Genomic DNA, 21,889 nt, shown 5'->3' on the forward strand with positions numbered 1-21,889 from the left:
ATGGAATATTTTTATAGTTCTCTCACTGATAAAAATATAACTATAGAGGAATATGAAAACTCACAAAAAATTTGGAAAGTGTTTAATTTATAATCTAAAAGTCGATGACTGTAAAAGTTTTAAAACATTTGATATAAAAGTGACTTATCTGGCAACATCAGCTTCATCATAATGTGAGGCAATTAAAAATATTTAAATATGTCGAACAAATGGTCAAATATCATATTTCATTACACACGTAAAAACCATAGTTGCAAAACCTATTATTTGTAAGTTCCTTATTTACCAAATATACAACAATATCATCACAGCATGTTTCGGCTGTTATCACTTTTTTCTGTGATATTGATAATTAAAATTTTTAAAAATTAGGCAATACATTAAGCATTTCGTTACGGTTACAACATCATACCGGTCATCATGCCGAGCTTCCAGCTGCTGCTCAAGGTAAACAGAAATATTTTTCGGTGATCAATGGGATATATTATATATCTATTCTGTCGCTTCTATTATATTCTATTATTTATTGTTGATGTTAGAGCGCCGCGCGTGCGCGTTTTCACATTATCCATTCTGACTCTAGGAGGTCTAAATTATGATAACAAAACAAAATATCATATTTTATTACCGAATAGCGATTACTGCCCGATTAGTGGTTACTGGTTAATGACGATTGACGAAACGGCAGGCGAACGATATCTCTTCAACTCGAAAATTACCCAAACATTTTATATTGATTGTATAATAATTAATAGTATTATGTCACTGGAATATGGTTTCTTGGCAGCTTTTAGAATATTATCCACAGTTTTCGTACAAAATGGATATGTTCATCCTGACGAATTTTTTCAAACAACCGAAATCATCACCGGTAAGTGGTGTTCAGATAATTCTTGAACGGCTCAGTTAATTAAGCTGTTGTCTTACTCTCAGTGTTTTATCTCGAGGTTCTTATTTTGAAATAAATGTGTTTTATAATTACACTGGTAATCTAACAAATGTATTATTTTATTATTCACTCACTCTGACAATATTAAATGTGAATCTGTTTTTCTATTTTTTGAACATTTTCTTCATTTAAGTCAAATCTGATTTACTTCCTTTGTTTTTATTAATTTGATAAGGTATAATGATTATACTTAATAGTAAATTTATAATGTAATTTACAGTTATTGAGTGTCTGATACAATTAATGCTTGGTTTATAACATGAGTTTAAAATATATATTTTTTAATAGGTAAGAGTTTAACTTGAAGATGGTGTGAACAACACTATAAAACTAATAAATCTATTTTTATAGTCAAAATAGAACTCAAGAAAATATATTATATTTGTGCAAAAAATAATGTATGAAAATAATAAATAAATATTTTTAATCTTAGGTGATGTCTTTGGAGTTGTACATGATCGCCCTTGGGAATTCAATGAGGATGCGCCAGTTAGAAGTATAGGTTTACTATATGGAATTTTTGGCATTCCATTATATATTGCCAAATGGATTTTTAAATTATATAAAATTCCATGGAATCCTTTCCTATTGATGTTTGTTTTTCGATTAGTCACTTGTGCAGTGTCATTTGTAACTGATTATTCACTATATAAGTATGACAGTTGTATAATAAAAACATATTTTGACTGTTAAAATGTATATTTTTAAGTACAGAATAATATCATCGATTACATATTTTTCAGGATATGCAAAATACTCAAACTTAAGTCTAATAGATATTTGTTACTTCTTTCAAGTTCTTATGTTATAATTGTATTTGGTACAAAGACATTGACCAATTCTATAGAATTGGCTTTGGTATCTCTTTTGCTATGGAAAGTTGTTGACAGTATGTCAGTTTCAGATAAAGTAAGATTATGTTGTATTGTTAAACATTTTTTTTTTATGTATTTGTTTTATATATTTATTCTGATTATAGGTTATAGCTGCTGAAAACGAAATACGAAATAAGTATGCATACTGTACAACAGTAACAGATAAAGTAGTGATGAGCCGTAAGCTACGCCTATTACCTAGTCATCATTTTTCTCATTGTTTAGAAATTGGTACTATTTTAGCTGTTGGTACCTTCAATAGACCAACTTTTTTACTATTTGCTGTTGCCCCTATATTTTATTGGGTTTCCAGAGGATTTTCTAAGAACATTGATCATTTTGTGAAAATATTCAATATACGTCTTATCGTATTATTTCTATGTACTCTGCCTGGAATATTTGTGTTTATACTCATTGATTCGTTTTACTTTGAGCATATAACAGAAAACAAAGCCAGTTTGGTTATAACACCATTAAATTTCATTAAATATAATATAAAGGCATCAAACTTGGCTGAACACGGTACCCATTTTCGAATGACTCATGCCATAATTAACATTCCATTGCTTTTCAATGTTTTAACTCTACTCTTTCTAGGGCGTTTACAATTCAATTCTTTGATAAATATGTAAGTATATTAGTTTCACAAATATAATTTTACAGCTTTACAATTTATACTTGTCACTACAATAATGATAAAAAATCACTTAGTGAAATCACTCCTTTTATGAACTTGATAGCAAAAGTCATTGTGAATTTTGATAAAAATATATTTTATGAACATCCGTTTCATGAAACTAACTTTGTGCTATATTGTATACTTTGTGTAATTATTATAAAACAATTTTTTTTGTAAAATGTGTATTGCTCTTCTCAATACATTAATAATTTAATTTTATGGGGCATTTTAGTATTTGGTGGGCTTTAACTAGTTGTATAATGTAGTTAGTAGTACTGAATTATACGATACTAAAATCAATTGATGAAGAATGAACTAGAAATTATATCCCTTTATAACTGGTTTTGCTGTATAAAAGATAATTTTGTAATTTTGTTTTACTACTTATTGAATTATACTAAGTTATTTCAAATCCACTGACAACTAAAATTCCCTGTTAAAATTAAATTGATAACATATATTGGAAAAATCAATACATTTTGTATAAAAAAATTATTTAACAATAACATGTCTAAGCGCTTACGCACTTGTAAAATCTTGTCTTATTTAAACACAACAATTAATGTATTATTTTTTATTTTATAATATAATATTAATAATTAAATACAAAATACTTGTACACTATGTTAATAAAAGTGTATAGTCTTTTATAATATAGTATCCTAAACAAATTAAGATTCTTCAGTTAATAAAATTTTTCAGTTCATATGAGTAGTAGCCAGTGATAAATTGTCTAAATTTAATTTGTATAATCTCAGACCAAAAAAATAAAACTTGGGATATCTAATTAGTCCTAAACAAAAATAAATTTCCAGCAATAGTGTTGGTGATGTTGATGCTAATAGCCTAATATTTTACTATTACTTTTCTCATTACCAGTTCAATAGCAACAGCTAAGAGATAATTTTCTAAATTAAAGTGGATAAAAAAACTAGCTAAGGACGACATTTAATCAGGAAAACAACAAATTTATTAATAATATACATCAATTAAACTTGAAATAGTAAATTAATTGTACTTGATATTTACACATTTGCTGATCTCTACAATAATATGATACAATAAATATTTACTTTATAATATATCATAAAATATATATATATTGATTTAATGAGTGTATATAAATGTATGATGCATTAATGCAAAATTGTTAAGTGAGGTACTGGTAAAGATAATAACTAATAGGTAAAATTAAAACTTATGTTTACATTTTTTTGAGAAAAGTTATGGGAGTGTTATTTCCCTAATGTGGAAAGCAACACATTTCTTTATTGGCCCCATTTAAAGAGTTATGTCACAGGTGGCCAGGCCTCACAAATTATAAGAACAGCACTGTGGATATCCAGTTCATAAAATTAGTGATTTCAGTATGTGGATTTGACATATTCATATTGATTTACTAATATATGAATATTATATATTTTTACAGAGTTATTAATCACCACTTCCACTTATTACCAAATATTTATGAAGTCAACACTTTGATGATGGCCAATGTGATCATTCCATTATTTCTGTTATCAATTTTTCCACACCAAGAACCCAGATTTCTGTTACCTCTTTTATTACCAATTGTATTTTCTACATCCAAGTATTTTTCCAGTCATTACATAAAGGATTTAAAATGCATACTTCCAATTTGGTGTTTCTCAAATATTATTGGATTTATATTTTATGGTTATTTGCACCAGGCTGGTGTGATTCCAATGATCTCACATTTGTTTCAAGATATTAAACATGCATCTCATACCTATATAGTTCATAGTCATACATATTCTATACCTGTTGGATTGTTAATGGTTCCTCAATTAAAGGAAAGTTTACTATACACGTAAGTACACAATTTTTATTACCTGTATAATAATTTTGTTTTAAAATAAATTTTATTTTTAAAATATTTTAGGAACCAACGTCACATCAAAGTATATGATCTCGGTTCTTCATTGGATCCAGATGCATTGTATGACTCTGTGATGAATATTAGTAAACATATTACTATTAACGATGAACTTATAGTTTATTTTGCATTATCTGGTCCTTTAATCAAGAAATTTGAATCAGTTGGTAATATGTCTAGTCTTACATACACAAAAAAATTGTTTTTTCCTCATTTGTCAATGGAATCGTTGAGTTTTTATTTCATATCCATGATTAATTTATTGTATTATGACAACATGTCTTATTATATTAGTCTGACAGAACTTAGTGATATATTTTCGCTTGTACTTTATAAAATAACTATAAAGACTGAATAACAATATTTATGTTATATATTTAGAATTTATGCAATTGTGTTACTTATTAGTTATTACTTATCATGGTTTTAATTTCTATATTTTTAGATACTTTCAATTTTTATATTTAATTGCAATATACAATTGATACTATGCAGATTATTACAGAGTGATTACTATCATCCTAAATTCAAGATAAAAAAATGCATCTATAAGTCATACATTTTTATTATCCTCAATTTTTTGTACCAACTTTAAAGATCGCCACACACTGCAGCGGTGGCGGCAAAATGAAGCCGGACACATTTTACCGCTATCGCGGTGGCACCGCCAAGATAAAAGAATTTTACCGCCACCTCTGCAGTGTGTAGCGACCTTAAGAAAGATATCATGGCAATGATTGGAATCGACAACCTGTTTTGCAGTCACTGATGCTCATCTCTTACCCAACAATTATTAACAGAATATTGTACTACTAACCGTTACACATTATACTGTAGATAATATTTGATTGATATTTTTCTGTGAAAAATTACTCTTAAAAAAATAGTTATTTTTAAATCTGACCAATAAAAAATGTATAATTTAAGTTTTAAATTATAATATAATTAAATATATTTTTAGTTTTTTAATGTTTATAAATTAATAATTGACAATATTACCAATTTAATGTAATAATTAATTAAATATATTTTTACAACAAATACTGTGATTAGTTTACATTGTAAGCTTTACAACTTTTAAACATGTGCATGAAGTTTAATACACTATAAATTAAAACTAAAATTCATATTAATATAATTTAACATGGTTTATGTTTAAATGTACTTGAGCATTTAGTTAGTGTAAAAGTAAAGTAAAATATATCCTATATTATGAAAGTATTCTTTACTGTAATATTACTTATTTACTTAAGTTAGATACTTTAAGAATATTAAAGAATTTTAAAGCTTAAGAGGACGTGATAACTTTATGTGTTGTCTCCGTCTTACAGGTGCATAAAATAGCAAATTTTATGCTCAGCAGAACACATGCAGCTCTGTTAGTTTAAAATTTAGTCGAATTGACCTATAATAAAATTTAAAGATAAGATTATTATGTAGACTTCATAGGCTTTTTATCATATTTTAATTTTGAAGCGAGTTATGAGTATTTTAAAACTAAATAGTTTTTACATCTTAAAATACTCATATTCCGCTTCAAAATTAAAATATGATAAAAAGCCAATGAGGTTGTCTACATAATAATCTTACCTTTAAATTTTAAACTAACAGATCTGCACGTGATCTGCTGAGTGTAAAATTTGCGATGTTATGCCCTGGTAAGATGGAGACAGCACATGTGCATATCACGTCCTTTTAATAATTAATTGATATTATTAATGATTTGGAAATTTGAAACCTTATTCCTTTATTTGCTTAGACCTTCAATTAACTTAATTCATTCCCGCACTTAAGGGAATCAGTTTCTTGTTAAAATAACAATTAAGGTATTTCTCATTAAGAAGTTAGTTTCTGTCAACACCCCTAAAAATCTTGCTTTTACATAACAAAAAAAATAACTAATAAGTATATTTCATTATATAGTCCATTCATTAACATAAAAATATAAAATCATTTTCTAAGTTTATACCGAACACCAAAAAATGCGTAATATCTTAAAATATTATTATTTCAAAAATTTCAAGTGTTATTTTTATGTGTTTACACAATTCAAACTTTTTTATATTATGTTTTTACAGTAAAAATTGCACTGCACACAAAAGTAGTAATAGGTAATAAATTATTCAATTTCATTTTAACTTTGAAAAATACACAATTTTTGTTAACTTTTTTTAAGATCTATTTTGTTAATTCAATTTAGTATTAGTACACATTTTTAAATTTATTTAAAATCTATAATGTACATAAATTTTCATTATTAAAAATATTTTAGTTTCAGTATCTTGTACTTGTTTTACCTGGATGAAATACATGCTATTGTCTTTTTTTGTAGATTTTTTATTGTGATCAATAGATTATGATAATTTTATTTAAGAATTGAATTTATTTTTATAGATAAAATAGTTTAAAAAATAATATTTTATTAGTATTATGGAAACAGTATTAATCAAATTAGATTTGTATGTAATATTTTTTTTTTCAAATTCTCAATTGTGCAATACTTATTCTTAATCTATAATAAGTATCTTAATTTTGCTCACAAATAATTTATTATATTTCACAAGTACAATTTTACGTCTATTTAATTAATTGTGTATTTAATAATTAAAAAAAAAAACAAGGCATTGAGCTATAATATCCTTATTTTTCTATCAAAACTTAAAAAAAATTATCTAATTATTATATTCATTATGTACCTAGATATAATTAATATTGTTATTCAGATGCAGGAGCAAAACTATTGTGGAGAAGGTTGGGCTTTATAACCTCCCGCTTGTAATCTTGTTTTATTGCTACCAGCATGTTATCTTATAAATATATTGTAACAATATACCCTCCTCCCCAAATTAATTTCTAATTCGGCTACTGTTTATATGAACATAATTTTAAATTTCAAATATGAACTATGTATAATTATCTTAATTTAAAATTGCAAAGATTTCCAACTATTTCTGTGGATTTTTATATTGTTAAGTAGAATATCTTTTGTTTTTAAATTTAACAGATTTTTCATCTGTAATTTTGATATTGGTTTAACACGTGGCAAGTATAACTTTAGAACACTGTAATAAACATTTGTTTCTATACATTGAATTATCATGTGCATCTTGTTCGTATAATATGATTCTTCCATTAGCCAATGTACTCAACCATTGAATATGATGTCCATACATGATAGGAGTCATTTGTATACCTTAAAATATAAATTTATTTATTAATCAATAAGTATCAGGTAACTATTATTATTTTTATACATTACCGTAATTTTATTAATATTAGAGTACAATTTTGAGGACACAATTATCAATTTGGGATTATATTCTTAAGCAATTAGTAAAATCAGATGTTGCATCATTGTAGTAAAGTCTGCTTCATTCAATATTTTCTAAGTCACAAAAATATGTTAGCAAATTATTATGTATTAAAATCTAAAGAATCTTATTGGTTACTACTTTTGACCATGAAATATTGATGTGATAGTTTCCATTTATAGATTTTGAGTTGTTTAATAAGCTATGCATTAAAATAACTAATATTTGGTTATTAGAGTATATTTTTTTGTGTAACATTTTCATTCAGTTCAATTATTAATATTCTGAAACATAGAAATTATAATTTTTTTTGTAGAATTATAATTTATATATTTAAACAATTTGGTATGATCTTCTTTTAGTAGGTAGTTTATTTATTGTCATTACATTTTCAAGTAATATTTTTTATGGCATAGTTCGCACCAATAATGGAAGCATTTAATGTACACGAGATATCATTTTTACTTAAATTCAAAATTGTTGAAATAAATATTTTAAATCTGATTTGATTTTCAAATATTGAATCAATAATCTGATAGGTAACATCATTGTTTGTATTATAAAAATGTGATTTCAAAAATGATAAATGTTTAAAACCTGCAGTAGTGGTCCAACAGAAAAAAAAGTGTATTAAATACAAGATTATCTTCAATGAATTCATTGTTGGTTTTAGTAGTACACTTTTCTTCATCTACCTATATTTCTGTTTGTTTAATATTTCTTTGTTGTACTCAAATGAAAAAGCTTTATTAAATTCTTCAATGGTTGATTGATATTCCTGTATATAAATGAAATGTTATACTACACAATTCCTATTTTAAAGAACTTATTTTATTATTAATCTTAAGTTTCTGTTAATTAAATCCATTTCTGTTTTCTAGGATTTATAATATTTTATTTACTAGATGGACAACATTAATATTTTTATTTGTTTTTTGTCAACCTAATCAACACTCAACAGTCGACATAATTAGATAGTTTAGTTTTAAACATTAATTAAATGTACAGTAATAAATCAATTAAAGATAGTTAAATTATATCATTTTGATCTATGATAAATTATAAAGAAGTAATTAAGTGTATAAGGATTTACTATAAATTCAATACAGTATTCTTGTTGTGATTTACTTACTTTGAATAAATTTTAATTAATTTATTTATATATTTGAAAAGCAATTAATTATCTTAATTAATTGCAATTTAAACATAACATTACCTTTAAAACATGTAAATTTTCCAGTTTTGATTTTAAATATTGATAGATATCGCTATTTATAAAATTGCTGTTTGAATGATCAACCAATTTGGATACTAAACCAATTCTAATTTTTGGATTGAATAGTTTGGTCTCTTTTTAAACATAAAATTTACAAAATATTGTTTAATATTATATCAAAACTTATAGTATTAATTTTTGGATAAATATTTCTTGTTAGATATATTTCTGGCTTTGTTACTTAAAGGTTCGATATTTATATTATTTTCTTTGATCCAAAAAAGTGTGTAAACTCCTTTAAAAACTTTAATATTTTTTCTACATTTTTTTATATCAAAACTATTCATTTCTTCGATTTTTATTTTTTATTTTTCTTCAATCCTGAACCTTTATTTTTTTCCATTTCTTTATTATGTCTAATTGTTTCTTCTTCCATTTTTTTCTTATGTTTATTATCTTTATAACTATCATACAATACAACTATAGCTGCTACTACACCTTCTAGAAAGGGTAAAATTAAAGGTAAAAATCCCCCTTCTTTTTTTTAATCTGCTTCAGAGTAATCTCTCACCGTACACCAGATTTTTTTCCTTACTGTTCTTTAATTTATCTATTTGATTTTGATCAAAATTAAAAATATTTTCTCCTTTATATATTTTATTACCAGCAATTTGAATTATTGCATATTTTGTATTATTTTTATAAGCTTCAGACAACTTTTTTTTCTGGCTTTCAGTTAATTTAAAACACATTTTATTATACAAAATATTAAAAAAATTATTCAAATACTAAGTTCATTCCTAAATGTCTTTTTGTTTTCATTGTATACGCAGTTAAAAAAGCTGGAATTTTTTCGTTGATATCCGTATCAGGAGCATTAAATCTTCCCATTGCTTTTTGTTCTAAAATTTTATCGGCTTCATGTCTTGTTTTAGTATCTATATAATCTTTATAAAAATAATCATGATCTCTTGCAGCTTCGTCTAATTTGTTTATAGGTTTTTTATTTTTTTTTTTAAATTTTGTTCCCGGTCCTAAATAATTATAACCTACAGGCCAATGCAATTCAGGTAAAAATGAGCAATTCAAAAAATTATTAATAAATCCTGAACCTTTTATAATTTTCTTTGGTGAACACGAAACATATGAATATAAATAATATGCGCCATTATTAGGAATATCAATTAAGTTTTCCATTTCTCTAATTCAAAAATTAAGTATATTAAGTTTTTCATCTTGATAAATATTATTTCCTTTTCTTTCTTCATTTGATATAAAATATATTTTTTTTATTATGGAATCAATAAATATTCAATACCTTTAGGAGTATCAATCATTTTTTCCATACTTGTTTTACATAAATGTAGAATACCAAGTTTTTCGTTATGATAATTGTTATTTCCTGCTCTTTCTTCTACAGAAATAAGTTGTAATCTGTCTGTTAATTGTTTCATATTATCAATATAACAATATTCAATACGATCATCTGTGTATTGTCTTAAACCCTCTCCTATTGGTTTTGTTATTAACCTTTTATTTTCATTCATTTCTTTCCAAATATTGCTAATCATTGATACATATTTTGCACCACCACTTGATTTAGCTCTTCCTGTTGATTTATCATTGTTTTGATATATAGAATCAGTTTCAATTAATATTTCTTTATATATTTTAAAGTCATCATCTGTATAATATTCAGGTTTGGTAACATCTAAATGAGTTAATAATCTCCAAAAACCTACAATTCCTTTATATTTTTTTCCATTTAAAAATATATCATCATTTTCAAATGTTACTATACATTTCCCAATCATATGATCTTTAAAATATTTTTTATAATATATTTCAAAACAATTATTGGGTTCTACTGTTGGTAGATATTTTGTTGCAATAGGACCTAATTTTATAATATTTGCAGGCATTGGAGAATTAGCTATTGATTTTTTACGAGAATTTTTTGGAGTTTCAAAAGTCTCCTCTGTACTCATTAATCGTTGTAATTCTGGATTTTTAGGTTTAAAAGGTGGTATTATCATCTTTTGAATTCGTTTTCTTAGTTATTTCCTACCTTGGAATTGTTTTGGTCTTCAAATGTTATTTTTTTTTTTATATTTAATTATTAAATTCTTTTTTAATTTGTTTGATATCCATTTATTACATAAAAAATAAAAAAATCATTTTCATCGTTCATCAATACTTAAAACATTATTACCTTTATTGTCATAGATCAAATTTTTTATTATGTCTATTGTTTTACGAAACCATATGTTTTTATTTTTTTTTTTTTTGTCATATGTTTTACAATAAGTTCTAAAAATTTCTTTAAATTTGTCTAATGGTATAATTTTGCTAATAAAATCGGGCCATATTCTTTCAATATAATAATTTGACTGATTAAAAACAATTAAATTATTTCTTATTGTTTTTATATCTACTGAAGTATAATTTTGTGTTAAATAAATAACACTAATATTCTTTGATCTCGATCTTATAAAATATTCCATTATCAACTTTTGATCTTCTAAAAGAAAATCATCAATAACCACTACACTATTAGGTTCACAATCATCAACAGATATTATATCACCATCAGAAAAATGAATGTTTATAGAAGATATTCCATCAAATATTTTTTTAAATTTTTTATAAACTGGCTGATTAATATTTTTTGTAAAAATCTATATATATGGAATCCAATAACTTATAATCATATTATACAACAAAGTTGTTTTACCACAGCCAGATGCTCCTACCACTAAACCTCGTGAAGGTATTTCAAATAAAGATTTTGCTTTACTATCATCTTCAGTATATTTTTTTACCATTAATTTATCCATTTATAAAATATATATTTGCTATTATATAAATAATAATGTATAATATTTTTAAAAAATACGATCAATATATTGAAAGATCTCAATATAAAACTTTTTTACGTGCGAATTATTCACAACTTAATATACCTAATAAATCTACAACTTTTAGAATAGATAATATGGATGATTTTCTGAACATTAAAGATGCAAAGTTTTATATTTATGGTAGATATTTGCAAAAAGATGGAAAAGATTATCCTAAAGAATCAAAAATACAACTAATTGATAATTTTCCTGCATTTTTATTTACTAGAATTGAAGTTAAAAAACATGGTAAAGTCTTGGATGAAATCGAAAATCCAGGAGTTGCTAGTACAATTAAAGATGTGTTAGATTTTTCTGTGGATCCAAACGGACCAATTATAAACTCAGGATTTTCAAGCAAATATAAAGGCAGAGGTCGTTTTAATGTTATGGGTAAATTATCACAATTCGGATTAGGATGGTTTAAAGACCAAATATATCCTGTTTTCCAAGGTGATATGAAAATAATTTTTACGAGAAATACAGATGATGATGCATTGTTAAAAAAAGTTGTTATAGGAACAGAAGATGGAAAAATTATTATTGATGAATTTACACTTAAAATTTCAATTTTAGAATTCAATCCTATGTATACAGTTTTATTGTTAAATGATTTAAAAACAATTTCTCAAGAAAAAAAAATATTTTTAATTTTAAATCATGGCAATGTATCGAAGAAAGAAATATATCAGGAAAAACTATAAAACTCGATTTAACAACTCAATATCGAAGTCTTAATAGTCCTTTGTTTGCCGGTGTGGTATTTCAAACAAACAAGTTAAATACTCAAGAACATGATCCTTGTGAATTTGATCATTGTAATGTGAAAAATTTTAGGTTTGAAATAAACGAAGACGTTATCCTGAAGAAACTCAAGATCTAGATTTTTAGAATGAAAAATATTGTGAAGCTTATGATAGTTTGATGGATTATAAAAAAACTTTTCATAAAACTCATCAAGAACTTCCTTTGATGTATAATGATCCAAACGATTTTAAAACATTTAGAACAATATATCTTGTAAACATGACTAGACAACCAACAAATATTTCTGCAACTAAACAAAATATTATTTTACATGCGGATTTCAATGAAGATTTACCTAAAAATACAATTAGCTATGTATTTTTCGTCAGAAGCGATGAATTTTTATTTGATATTGAAAAAGGAACAATTGAAGAATCTTTTACTGGTTAAATTAAATAATAGATTTACACTTCTTTTAAGAAAATTATTTTCATGTCTTTGTGACAACAATAATGTGTCCCCTATTCTTGAGTACTCCACTGGAATAAATTTTTGTGTTTTTAATAGAAATATTTCTATTGAAAAATAATTTTAATATTTATTTTGTTTTTTCTTCAATTAGATCAAGATAAACAATAAAATCATCACCAAAATTAACAATATCGCCATTTTGATCAAGAATATATATATTTATATTTTGAATTGTTCTTACATTTACTTGTCTGTACATTATTGGATTACATCTTATAAAAAGATTATTTGAATCATAATAAAAAAACAAACAAAAGTTCCTCTTCGATAACCTTTTCATCAATAGATGAAACAGACTTTTCAATTATGTTGCAATGAGTAAATTGTTTATTTATATTATTATCTAATTTTTCAGAATCTCCTACATGTTTATATAAAAAATTATTATCAATCCCTAAACTTAATTTTAAATTGTCGTCTATCAAACAATGATTTTTTGAAGTTAATTTAATAAAATTATTATCATTTTGTAATTTGATACTTGAAGGTAATAAACTATTCAATTGATCAATTGAATAGTTACCTTTAGTTTCAGTGTTATATATTTTATCAGATTTATTTGTTTGGCTAAATATAACACCGTTTATATTTTTTTTTAAACATTGTGTATAAAAAATTGGTTTGTTTGATCCTGTTATTTTATATTCAATATCAGGAGCTAGTTTCCATGAATCAGGCCATACCATATTTATAGGGATTAAATATCCAATATAAAAAATACCTAAACAATTTGATAAATATTCTTTAAAACATAGACCGATTGAGGCTGTAATATTTAAAAAACCATCAATTAATTCAAGACTTATTTTAGGAAAATCATAACAATTCATTAAATTTTCAATTTAATTTATTGTGTATATTCCTATTGGAATTTCTCTCTTTGGTATTTCACCATTTCTACCTAATCTAAATGTACATTTTTTGTCTATATTTATATATTTTTCTTTGGAAGTAGGACAATACATTAAAGTATCAACAAATAATGAAAAATCAAATTCTGTATTGAAAATCCTAATTTTTTTTTTAATTTTTCATCTAATTTATAATAACAAGGAGATTCAATTTGATTTTTTTTATTATTATAAGATAAAAATACCGGTTCAATTAATTTATTTAAATTTGATATGCTATATATACTTTTTTTTATTTGTATTACTCCATTTTCAACTTCTATTTTACTATAAATATATAGACTATAGACTATAGATAGTATTCTAGCTATCCCAATAAAATATGATTGATTAATGGCTTACTTACAAATTGTAATTCTTAATTCCTTATTTCCTTACTATAACACTAATTACTATTTAGTATTTATCTATCTATCTGTGTATCTCGGTTTTCTCATATTTTACGAGTTATTTATTAATTAAAATATAATTATTAAATTAAATTTACCAAAATGATATATTTAGAACTAGTATATTGTTACCTCATTGTAAACTCTCAGATTAATATACACTTGAAATCATAAAATAGCAAGGCTGGGCAAGTTAACTATTTATTTTTTTAACTCGTTAAGTCAAGTTAATATAGAAAAAAGTAAGTTAAGTTTAAAGTTAATAGTTACCTCTATTTTTTTTAACTTGTAAAAGTTACAAGTTAATTAGAAAATAAAAGTAACTTAACTTAGTTAAAAATAAGTTACTTTTTTTTTTAGTATAAAATTAATAATTATACTGCCTACCTTTTTTTAAGCTAACAAATAACATAATAATTAAATAAGTGTCTTAAACATTTTAAATACATGTATGTAATAAATTTATTTACTGTAAGTACCAGTGGCCTAGGGGGGTGCAAAAAGATTTTTAGCACCCCTTGTTTTTTATATATAATTATTATTATATACCTAATATTATGAATTTTATGTTTTTAAATGATAGGAAATTTCCTGAAAAAATGGATAACTGTTTGGTCGTATAATATAATTTGTTATTTATCTTTGTTGAATATTGAAAAAGATTTATTCAATCAGATAAACACCGAAACTATTTTGAATAAATATTGCATGAAACCCAGTAAATTTATGCTGATTTCAAATCTATACATTATTATTTATTTAACAGAACTATGAAATTAAAATGTTTCAATATGTTTCTGATATTGTAGTAGTAAAAATGTTGTTCATTTTTTTATTTTTGTAAAAAGTCTTGATATATTTTTTAAAGTTTTGATGTATCGATTAAAGTTGGTCTATGTGTGGGGGGCTTTGCCCCCCCCCCCACGTCCCTGTGATGTATTCACAGTTTTAGCACTCCTCGTTTTAGAGATCTAGTTGTGCCTATGGTAGGTACTTATATTTGTATATTATAGTATTATACTTTAATCAATGATGAAATCCAATAAAATAATTGTTATGTACCTATTTGTTAATGTAAATGATCCACAACTATACTAAATATTATTTATTAGAATATAATTACTTGGTTACACAATATATAAATATATTATATAAAATATTATTCAATTAATAGTAAGAATACAATATTTAATCAAACCATTATTGTATTTTAACATTTTAGTAGACAGTAGTTAACTTATACCTAGTCCTAGTGAGGCGTATTTGCCATTTGGTATATCATATGAATATCAAAAGTAAAATAATGCAACCAAAAACTAAGCTTTTCAACATTCATACTATCATTCTAATAAAACCATGATCGTTTATCAAACATTTCAAAACACAATACTTTCAAGTTTCAAAGAAAGCAGTTTGAAACTATGAAAGCTAGAATGTGAAAAATAATTTTCGACGACAAGGGACAAACTCGAGACATACAATACGACAGTAAAATATGTGTTCCAAACGGCAAACCGGGCAAACGCCGCGCCGTGAGCCTGTGAACGAGTGAACACTAAATAAACAAATTAATAATAACTCGAAATTGTTTTGCCCAAAAGTGACGTCATATCATTAAACATGATGGCCACATAATTGTGCCTATACAAGCATATGATAAGGCGCGTCTATTGGCTTATATGGTCGAAGGTTTAGACCACGGTCTTAGAAGATAAGGTCGGACAACTTCCTACCCTCCCGCCTATTACAGTATTTCCTCTTAAGAGGACGTGATACCCGCATGTGTTGTCTCTGTCTTACAAGTGCATTATATAGTAAATTTTACGTTCAGCAGAACACATGTAGCTCCGTTTGCTTAAAAATTAGAGTGAATTGACCTCTTATAAAATTTAAAGGTATGATTGTTATCTAGTCAACCTCATATGCTTTTTATTATATTTAAATTTTAAAGGAAGTTATGAGTATTTTAAGATGCACAAAAAATTTACAATTTTAAAAAACTCATAACTCGCTTTAAATTTGATAAAAAAAAAAAAAAGCATATGAGGTTGTCTAGATAATAATCTTACCTTTAAATTTTATAAGAGGTCAGTTCACTCTAATTTTTAAGTTAACGGAGCTACACGTGTTCTGCTGAGCAAAAAATGTACCATGTTACGCATTTGTAAGACGGAGACAACACATGCGGGTATCACGTCCTCTTAATGAGGCAAAAACGTTTCCCAAGTTGCCGCAAAAGCGCTGCCGGTAGACGTATTTTGAGGTTAGGAAGTTGAGGATTTGTATAACACTTAGAGTAATATTACTCTATGGTATAACACCACGGTTCTATACCGTGGTTAACACCGAACAGCCCGCCAAAAATGCATTCAAACATCAAACTATTGAGATTGGTTTATACTTTATTATATCTAATACTATTAATTAATAATAGTATTGTTTTGTTTGCGTTATATCGATTTATATTAATAATCGATAATCGTAACTCAAGTTGATCCATGGCTTAAATACTTTAAGCTATGGGCTGATCCAAACATCAAAAACAATACAAACTGTGAAACGACTAACGTTTAAACGTTGTCTAGTACTCTAGTCTCTAGTGGCATTGTGGCAACTATAAACCTATTCTATAGATATTCGATTTTTGTTTGTTATTTCTTTCATAGTAGTTTGTTGTATTCTGAAAATGCCAAATAAAATTTGTTATTTTCATTGTAACAAATCAGAGAAACTCTCAGTTTTTAATATCCCCAAAGATAAATATTTGAAGGAAAAATGGCTGCAGTCTTTAGGGATAGATCATTTTAGCCCTAACGAGGTTATTTGTGAAAAACATTTTCGGGATGACTTAATAATTAGATCAAAGGATATTGTTGACAATTTAGGAAATGGTATTTTTTCAGTAAGTACCAATAGAAATGGTATAGTGTATTATAATAGACCAAAACGCCAAGGACCTAGCTGAAATTTTGCTCTGGTTTAGCAAAATATACAGCACATAAAAAAGTAACAATTCTGTATTGACATTGAAGTTTGGATTTATATAAACCATTTTAATAATATATTATTATAATACTTATTTCTTTATATGAAATATGCATTTTGTTTGTATTTTATACTTCTTATTGCAATTATAACCAATGCAAGTTTTATATTTATATTTAGGCTCCACGTTTAAGACCTTGTTTGAAATCTAATGCAATACCTCATTTATTATCATCCCGAAAAAGATTAAAATTTGATGATAATCGAGAAAACCATCAAGTAAATTTTTTTAATAATTTTTTCAATTTTTTACCTTATCTATATCAATTTTAGACTGATGAATACTGATTTAACAAATCTTTAAAATCACTAATGACTAATGTGCGATCACGATGAGCTAATTAATTGTTACATAATATTTAAGTATTTACTATTTAACGACGAATGATTTTTATAAGCTTTTATGCAACCGGGGCACTTGTATAGTATACCTACTTGTCTATGGGCGCACCGGGCATGAAAATCACAATAAGTATAAACACCTATATTGTCATCCTGAGATTAATAACTTATTTTTAAAGGATTTACGACTTGGAAATTTCTTGATATTATGTATTATTTTAAATTTTCAAATATTTTATATAGAAATCAATAATATTGTATTTTGAATTGAATAAAATATAGATGTCATTATATCTAAATATGTATACACAAGCAACTAGGGACATTTCCTATCCCAAATATTTATAAAAATGAATTGCAAATTGTTTAATATGCAATTTCTTCACGTTAGGGTCACTACTCACTGGCGTACTTTAAAATACGGTCTGATTCATACGGTTCTGTGTAGGATGGTTTCGAGAATATTCCCATTAAATAAAGGTCTTGTAGTGTTGGTGAAAAATATCGTTCTGATATTAATTTTCCTGAAAACTAATTTCCCGTTTTTTACGGCCCTCCGCAGCGTGCAGTGCCTACCTGGTAGAAACTAGAAACAATGAATACGCATGCGCACAGGCCACAGACGAACTGTACTGCGCGGTGCGATTTAAAATCGTTATATACTTTTAAATAATTTTGACATTTCAATAAATTTGATTGTTCATTCGTTTTTGGAGTTCGTATCGTGTTTAAATATTTAAAATTAATAGTTTTGATTGTTAGTTTTTTATGGAGAGAATGAGTAGTTCTCCCGGTTTCCAAGTTCTCCCGGTTTCCACCTTGGAAGTTTAGACCAGTTATAACTTTATAAGCCAGGACAGTCTGTAATATTAAATATAAACTATTCATATTCACAGTTCACATAAAATTACTGCAGTCCTTTCTCATCCATTTTATGAATGTAATTTTTAATTTTTAATTATTTTTTTAAGTTTTCCTGTACATTATCTAAATTTAGGTACATAAAACTAATTTTTTTAACATTTTATAAATCTGATCACAATATGGTATAACTAGTGTGAGTTAGAACTAACATGTAACATGAAAGTAATAATGATATACATAATATTCCAAAAATTATTTTAACATTAATATCATATTGTAAACCAACTAGGGATTAAATTTATTATTATCAACATAGAGTGTCATCAATGGCTCCTTTCATCAAAATCTCATGACCTGTCAACTTTTATATAATATTCTTATTGTGTCAAGTATAATTAATGATACAGATTGTTTATTTCTTGTTAAAATAAAAATATGTTTTAAATAAACGTCAATACGCCATGTGTCCGTGTATAAAGTGTAACAACACAAATAAAAAGAAAAGAAAAACAATTAATTACATTTTGATTGAATATTACTCTCATTATATTTGACTTGGTTTGTCATTTCGTTTAATTATTATACTATAAATAATTATAGTTTCTACTATTTTTTGATATTCAATCGAGATAGTCAATAATAAAATAATGAAATATTACGTTGATATTAATATCTTTGTTATTATTTTAAACCTTGGTGTTCGGTGACATGTGTCATTGGGCAAACGTGATCATAATTCGTAATATTACAAAAGTAATTATTCAGTAAGACTCGTACGAACACCACCAACATATTATTTTCCTCCACGTTTTTACGATATGTGTTTCGAAACTCAACTAGAAATTGGAAGAACAAATAATACTCGTGAAAGATGATTTGAGAATATTCAATATAAGTAGTATCAGCGATTATACATTTGTCATTTATCAATATTCAATGATTCTATGTTTAATTATTATTTATTTGTACTAATTCGATATACATGTATAGATGGCATTATAAAATATGGGTGTTGACCAGTTGCCCCCCACGGCTGTTATCGGAATTTTAATAATATACCAGTTGCCCTCAACCAAATATACCAGTTGCCCCCAACCGAATGTACCATTTGCCCTCACATGTTAATATACAGGGTGATTTTTTAAGCATGCTCGCCCCATTTTTATGCTTAAATTATGCATATATTCAAATTTTGATTTTTGGAATATTTAAGTGTAGTTAAAGGCGATATTTTTGAGTACTTAGATTTTTCACAACTTTTAAGGAGTATCCTGTACCGATACCAACTTTGGTTTTTCAAATGAAAACCTATATGTTTTAAAGCAAAATGTGATTCAGATAATTTTTCTGAAAATTTTGACATATTGCAATCAAAATTCGAACGAAAACTTCCAGAGTTATTCTACTTGAAATACTAAGGAATAAGGATAAAAGTCTAATACTTAAATGCCTACGTTGTAAATGGATACGATTATTATAATTCGGTATACAATATAAAAATAAAATATTTGTTAATAATCACTACTTATTACTAAATGGCCAAATATTGCATCTGACAATTTTCAAAAGAAAAGAAAATATGAATAAAATAATATCCTTTTTATTTTATCCATGTTACCTATACCTTATAGGCAACGTTAATATTTGTATAGCATAGGTATACCTACTTATAATAAAATACCGAACAATAGTGTACAATAGCACAAATGCGAAATATGTACGTGTATCCATTTACAACGTAGGCATTTAAGTATTAGACTTTTATCCTTATTCCTTAGTATTTCAAGTAGAATAACTCTGGAAGTTTTCGTTCGAATTTTGATTGCAATATGTCAAAATTTTCAGAAAAATTATCTGAATCACATTTTGCTTTAAAACATATAGGTTGTCATTTGAAAAACCAAAGTTGGTATCGCTACAGGATACTCCTTAAAAGTTGTGAAAAATTTAAGTACTCAAAAATATCGCCTTTAACTACACTTAAATATTCCAAAAATTAAAATTTGAATATATGCATAATTTAAGCATAAAAATGGGGCGAGCATGCTTAAAAAATCACCCTGTATACACGAATACAGTATTATAGCATGTAAAATAGGGGAGGTGAATATACAAATAATAAATAAATTATGACAAAAGTTCATAATAAATAATTTAATTATAATACTAATTACTAACTCAATGTGATAATTTGTCAAAAAAAAATAAAAAACAACTATAAAATGATACCTTTGTAAGTATTTAATTGTAACGGTGTTAATGCTGAGTGAACTTCAGAAATAGATTTGGGTAGTGGTAGAAGTGTTTTTCTTCTCGCACGATAAATGCTTCTGCGAATGGACTTTATACATCGTTTTATGTTATATCACTTATATCCACGACGTTTGATTGAACTTCTTCACGTATTAGTTTTAATGAGCGTTTGGAAATTTCATCCACAGCTTTGCACCAAGCAGGCTATTATTATTTAAAAAAATTTTAATTTTATCCATCTTATTTGTATAGTACTCGTATATTATATTTAATACAATATTAAATGTAATTCCAATCATATGAATTTGATTCAATCATTTTATACTATTTTACTTTATTTTCATAAATAATTTTATATTTTATTTATTATTTGTATATTCACCTCCCCTATTTTACGGGTTATATATTGTAATCGTGTATATATTAACATGTGAGGGCAACTGGTACATTTAGTTGAGGGCAACTGGTGCATTTTTCTCTAGGTAGTTTGAGGGGAATTGGTATAAAAAAAGGTACTTTTTGGGGGCAACTGGTACATGCCCTAAAATATTTAATCAAACCAAAACAATTTGAACTTGGGTATTCATAAAAAGTTAATACATGAAGTCAATAGATGTTGTACAGACTTTTATAGACCCATATTGCCCACAGAAATTCTTATAATATTGGTATAACACCGTTGGACAAGAGAAAACAAATATAGTTAAATTTGGATGCGATGACAAAGGCAAAAAACAATTTGGAATAAACAAATTACTGAAATCAGTTACCTAGTTTAACTATGAATAAAAAAAATATATTTTTAATTTTAATTTTAGTAGTTATAAAATAGGTTTTTAATTTTCATATAATATGTTTATTATAGTTTAATCTTTTCGAGGGAGAAAATATGTCCTTATGTCGGATCGCGTTGATTCATAGACCCGTCATAGTTTGCGCAAACTACATTAAATACTATTAAATTAATTAATAAAAGACAA

The 21,889-nt window shown here is 25.7% G+C and overlaps 1 protein-coding gene across 1 annotated transcript; it reads left to right on the forward strand.

Annotated features, from left to right (window-relative positions):
• The first annotated feature begins 476 nt into the window (after positions 1-476).
• Positions 477-7,493, forward strand: LOC149054802 (GPI mannosyltransferase 4-like). Its single transcript, XM_089229208.1, has 6 exons — positions 477-871; positions 1,383-1,602; positions 1,693-1,858; positions 1,929-2,452; positions 3,933-4,334; positions 4,407-7,493. The coding sequence occupies exons 1-6, from the start codon at positions 667-669 to the stop codon at positions 4,756-4,758; spliced, it is 1,869 nt and encodes a 622-aa protein (XP_089085334.1). The 5' UTR covers positions 477-666; the 3' UTR covers positions 4,759-7,493.
• Positions 7,494-21,889: the final 14,396 nt, after the last annotated feature.

Source organism: Diuraphis noxia, unplaced genomic scaffold (assembly GCF_037042655.1).
Source record: "Diuraphis noxia isolate RWA-SAM2 unplaced genomic scaffold, SU_Dnox_SAM2 contig0005, whole genome shotgun sequence".
In the NCBI taxonomy this organism is placed as follows: Eukaryota; Metazoa; Arthropoda; class Insecta; order Hemiptera; family Aphididae; genus Diuraphis; species Diuraphis noxia.

What these genes read in the sequence shown, in the direction of transcription:
- LOC149054802 (XM_089229208.1), top strand. Translation starts at nt 667, where the DNA reads ATGACGATTGACGAAACGGCAGGCGAACGATATCTCTTCAACTCGAAA. An exon ending in AACAACCGAAATCATCACCG is followed by an intron (nt 872 to 1,382) that starts GTAAGTGGTGTT and finishes TTTTAATCTTAG; the next exon opens with GTGATGTCTTTGGAGTTGTA. An exon ending in TTCAATTCTTTGATAAATAT is followed by an intron (nt 2,453 to 3,932) that starts GTAAGTATATTA and finishes ATATTTTTACAG; the next exon opens with AGTTATTAATCACCACTTCC.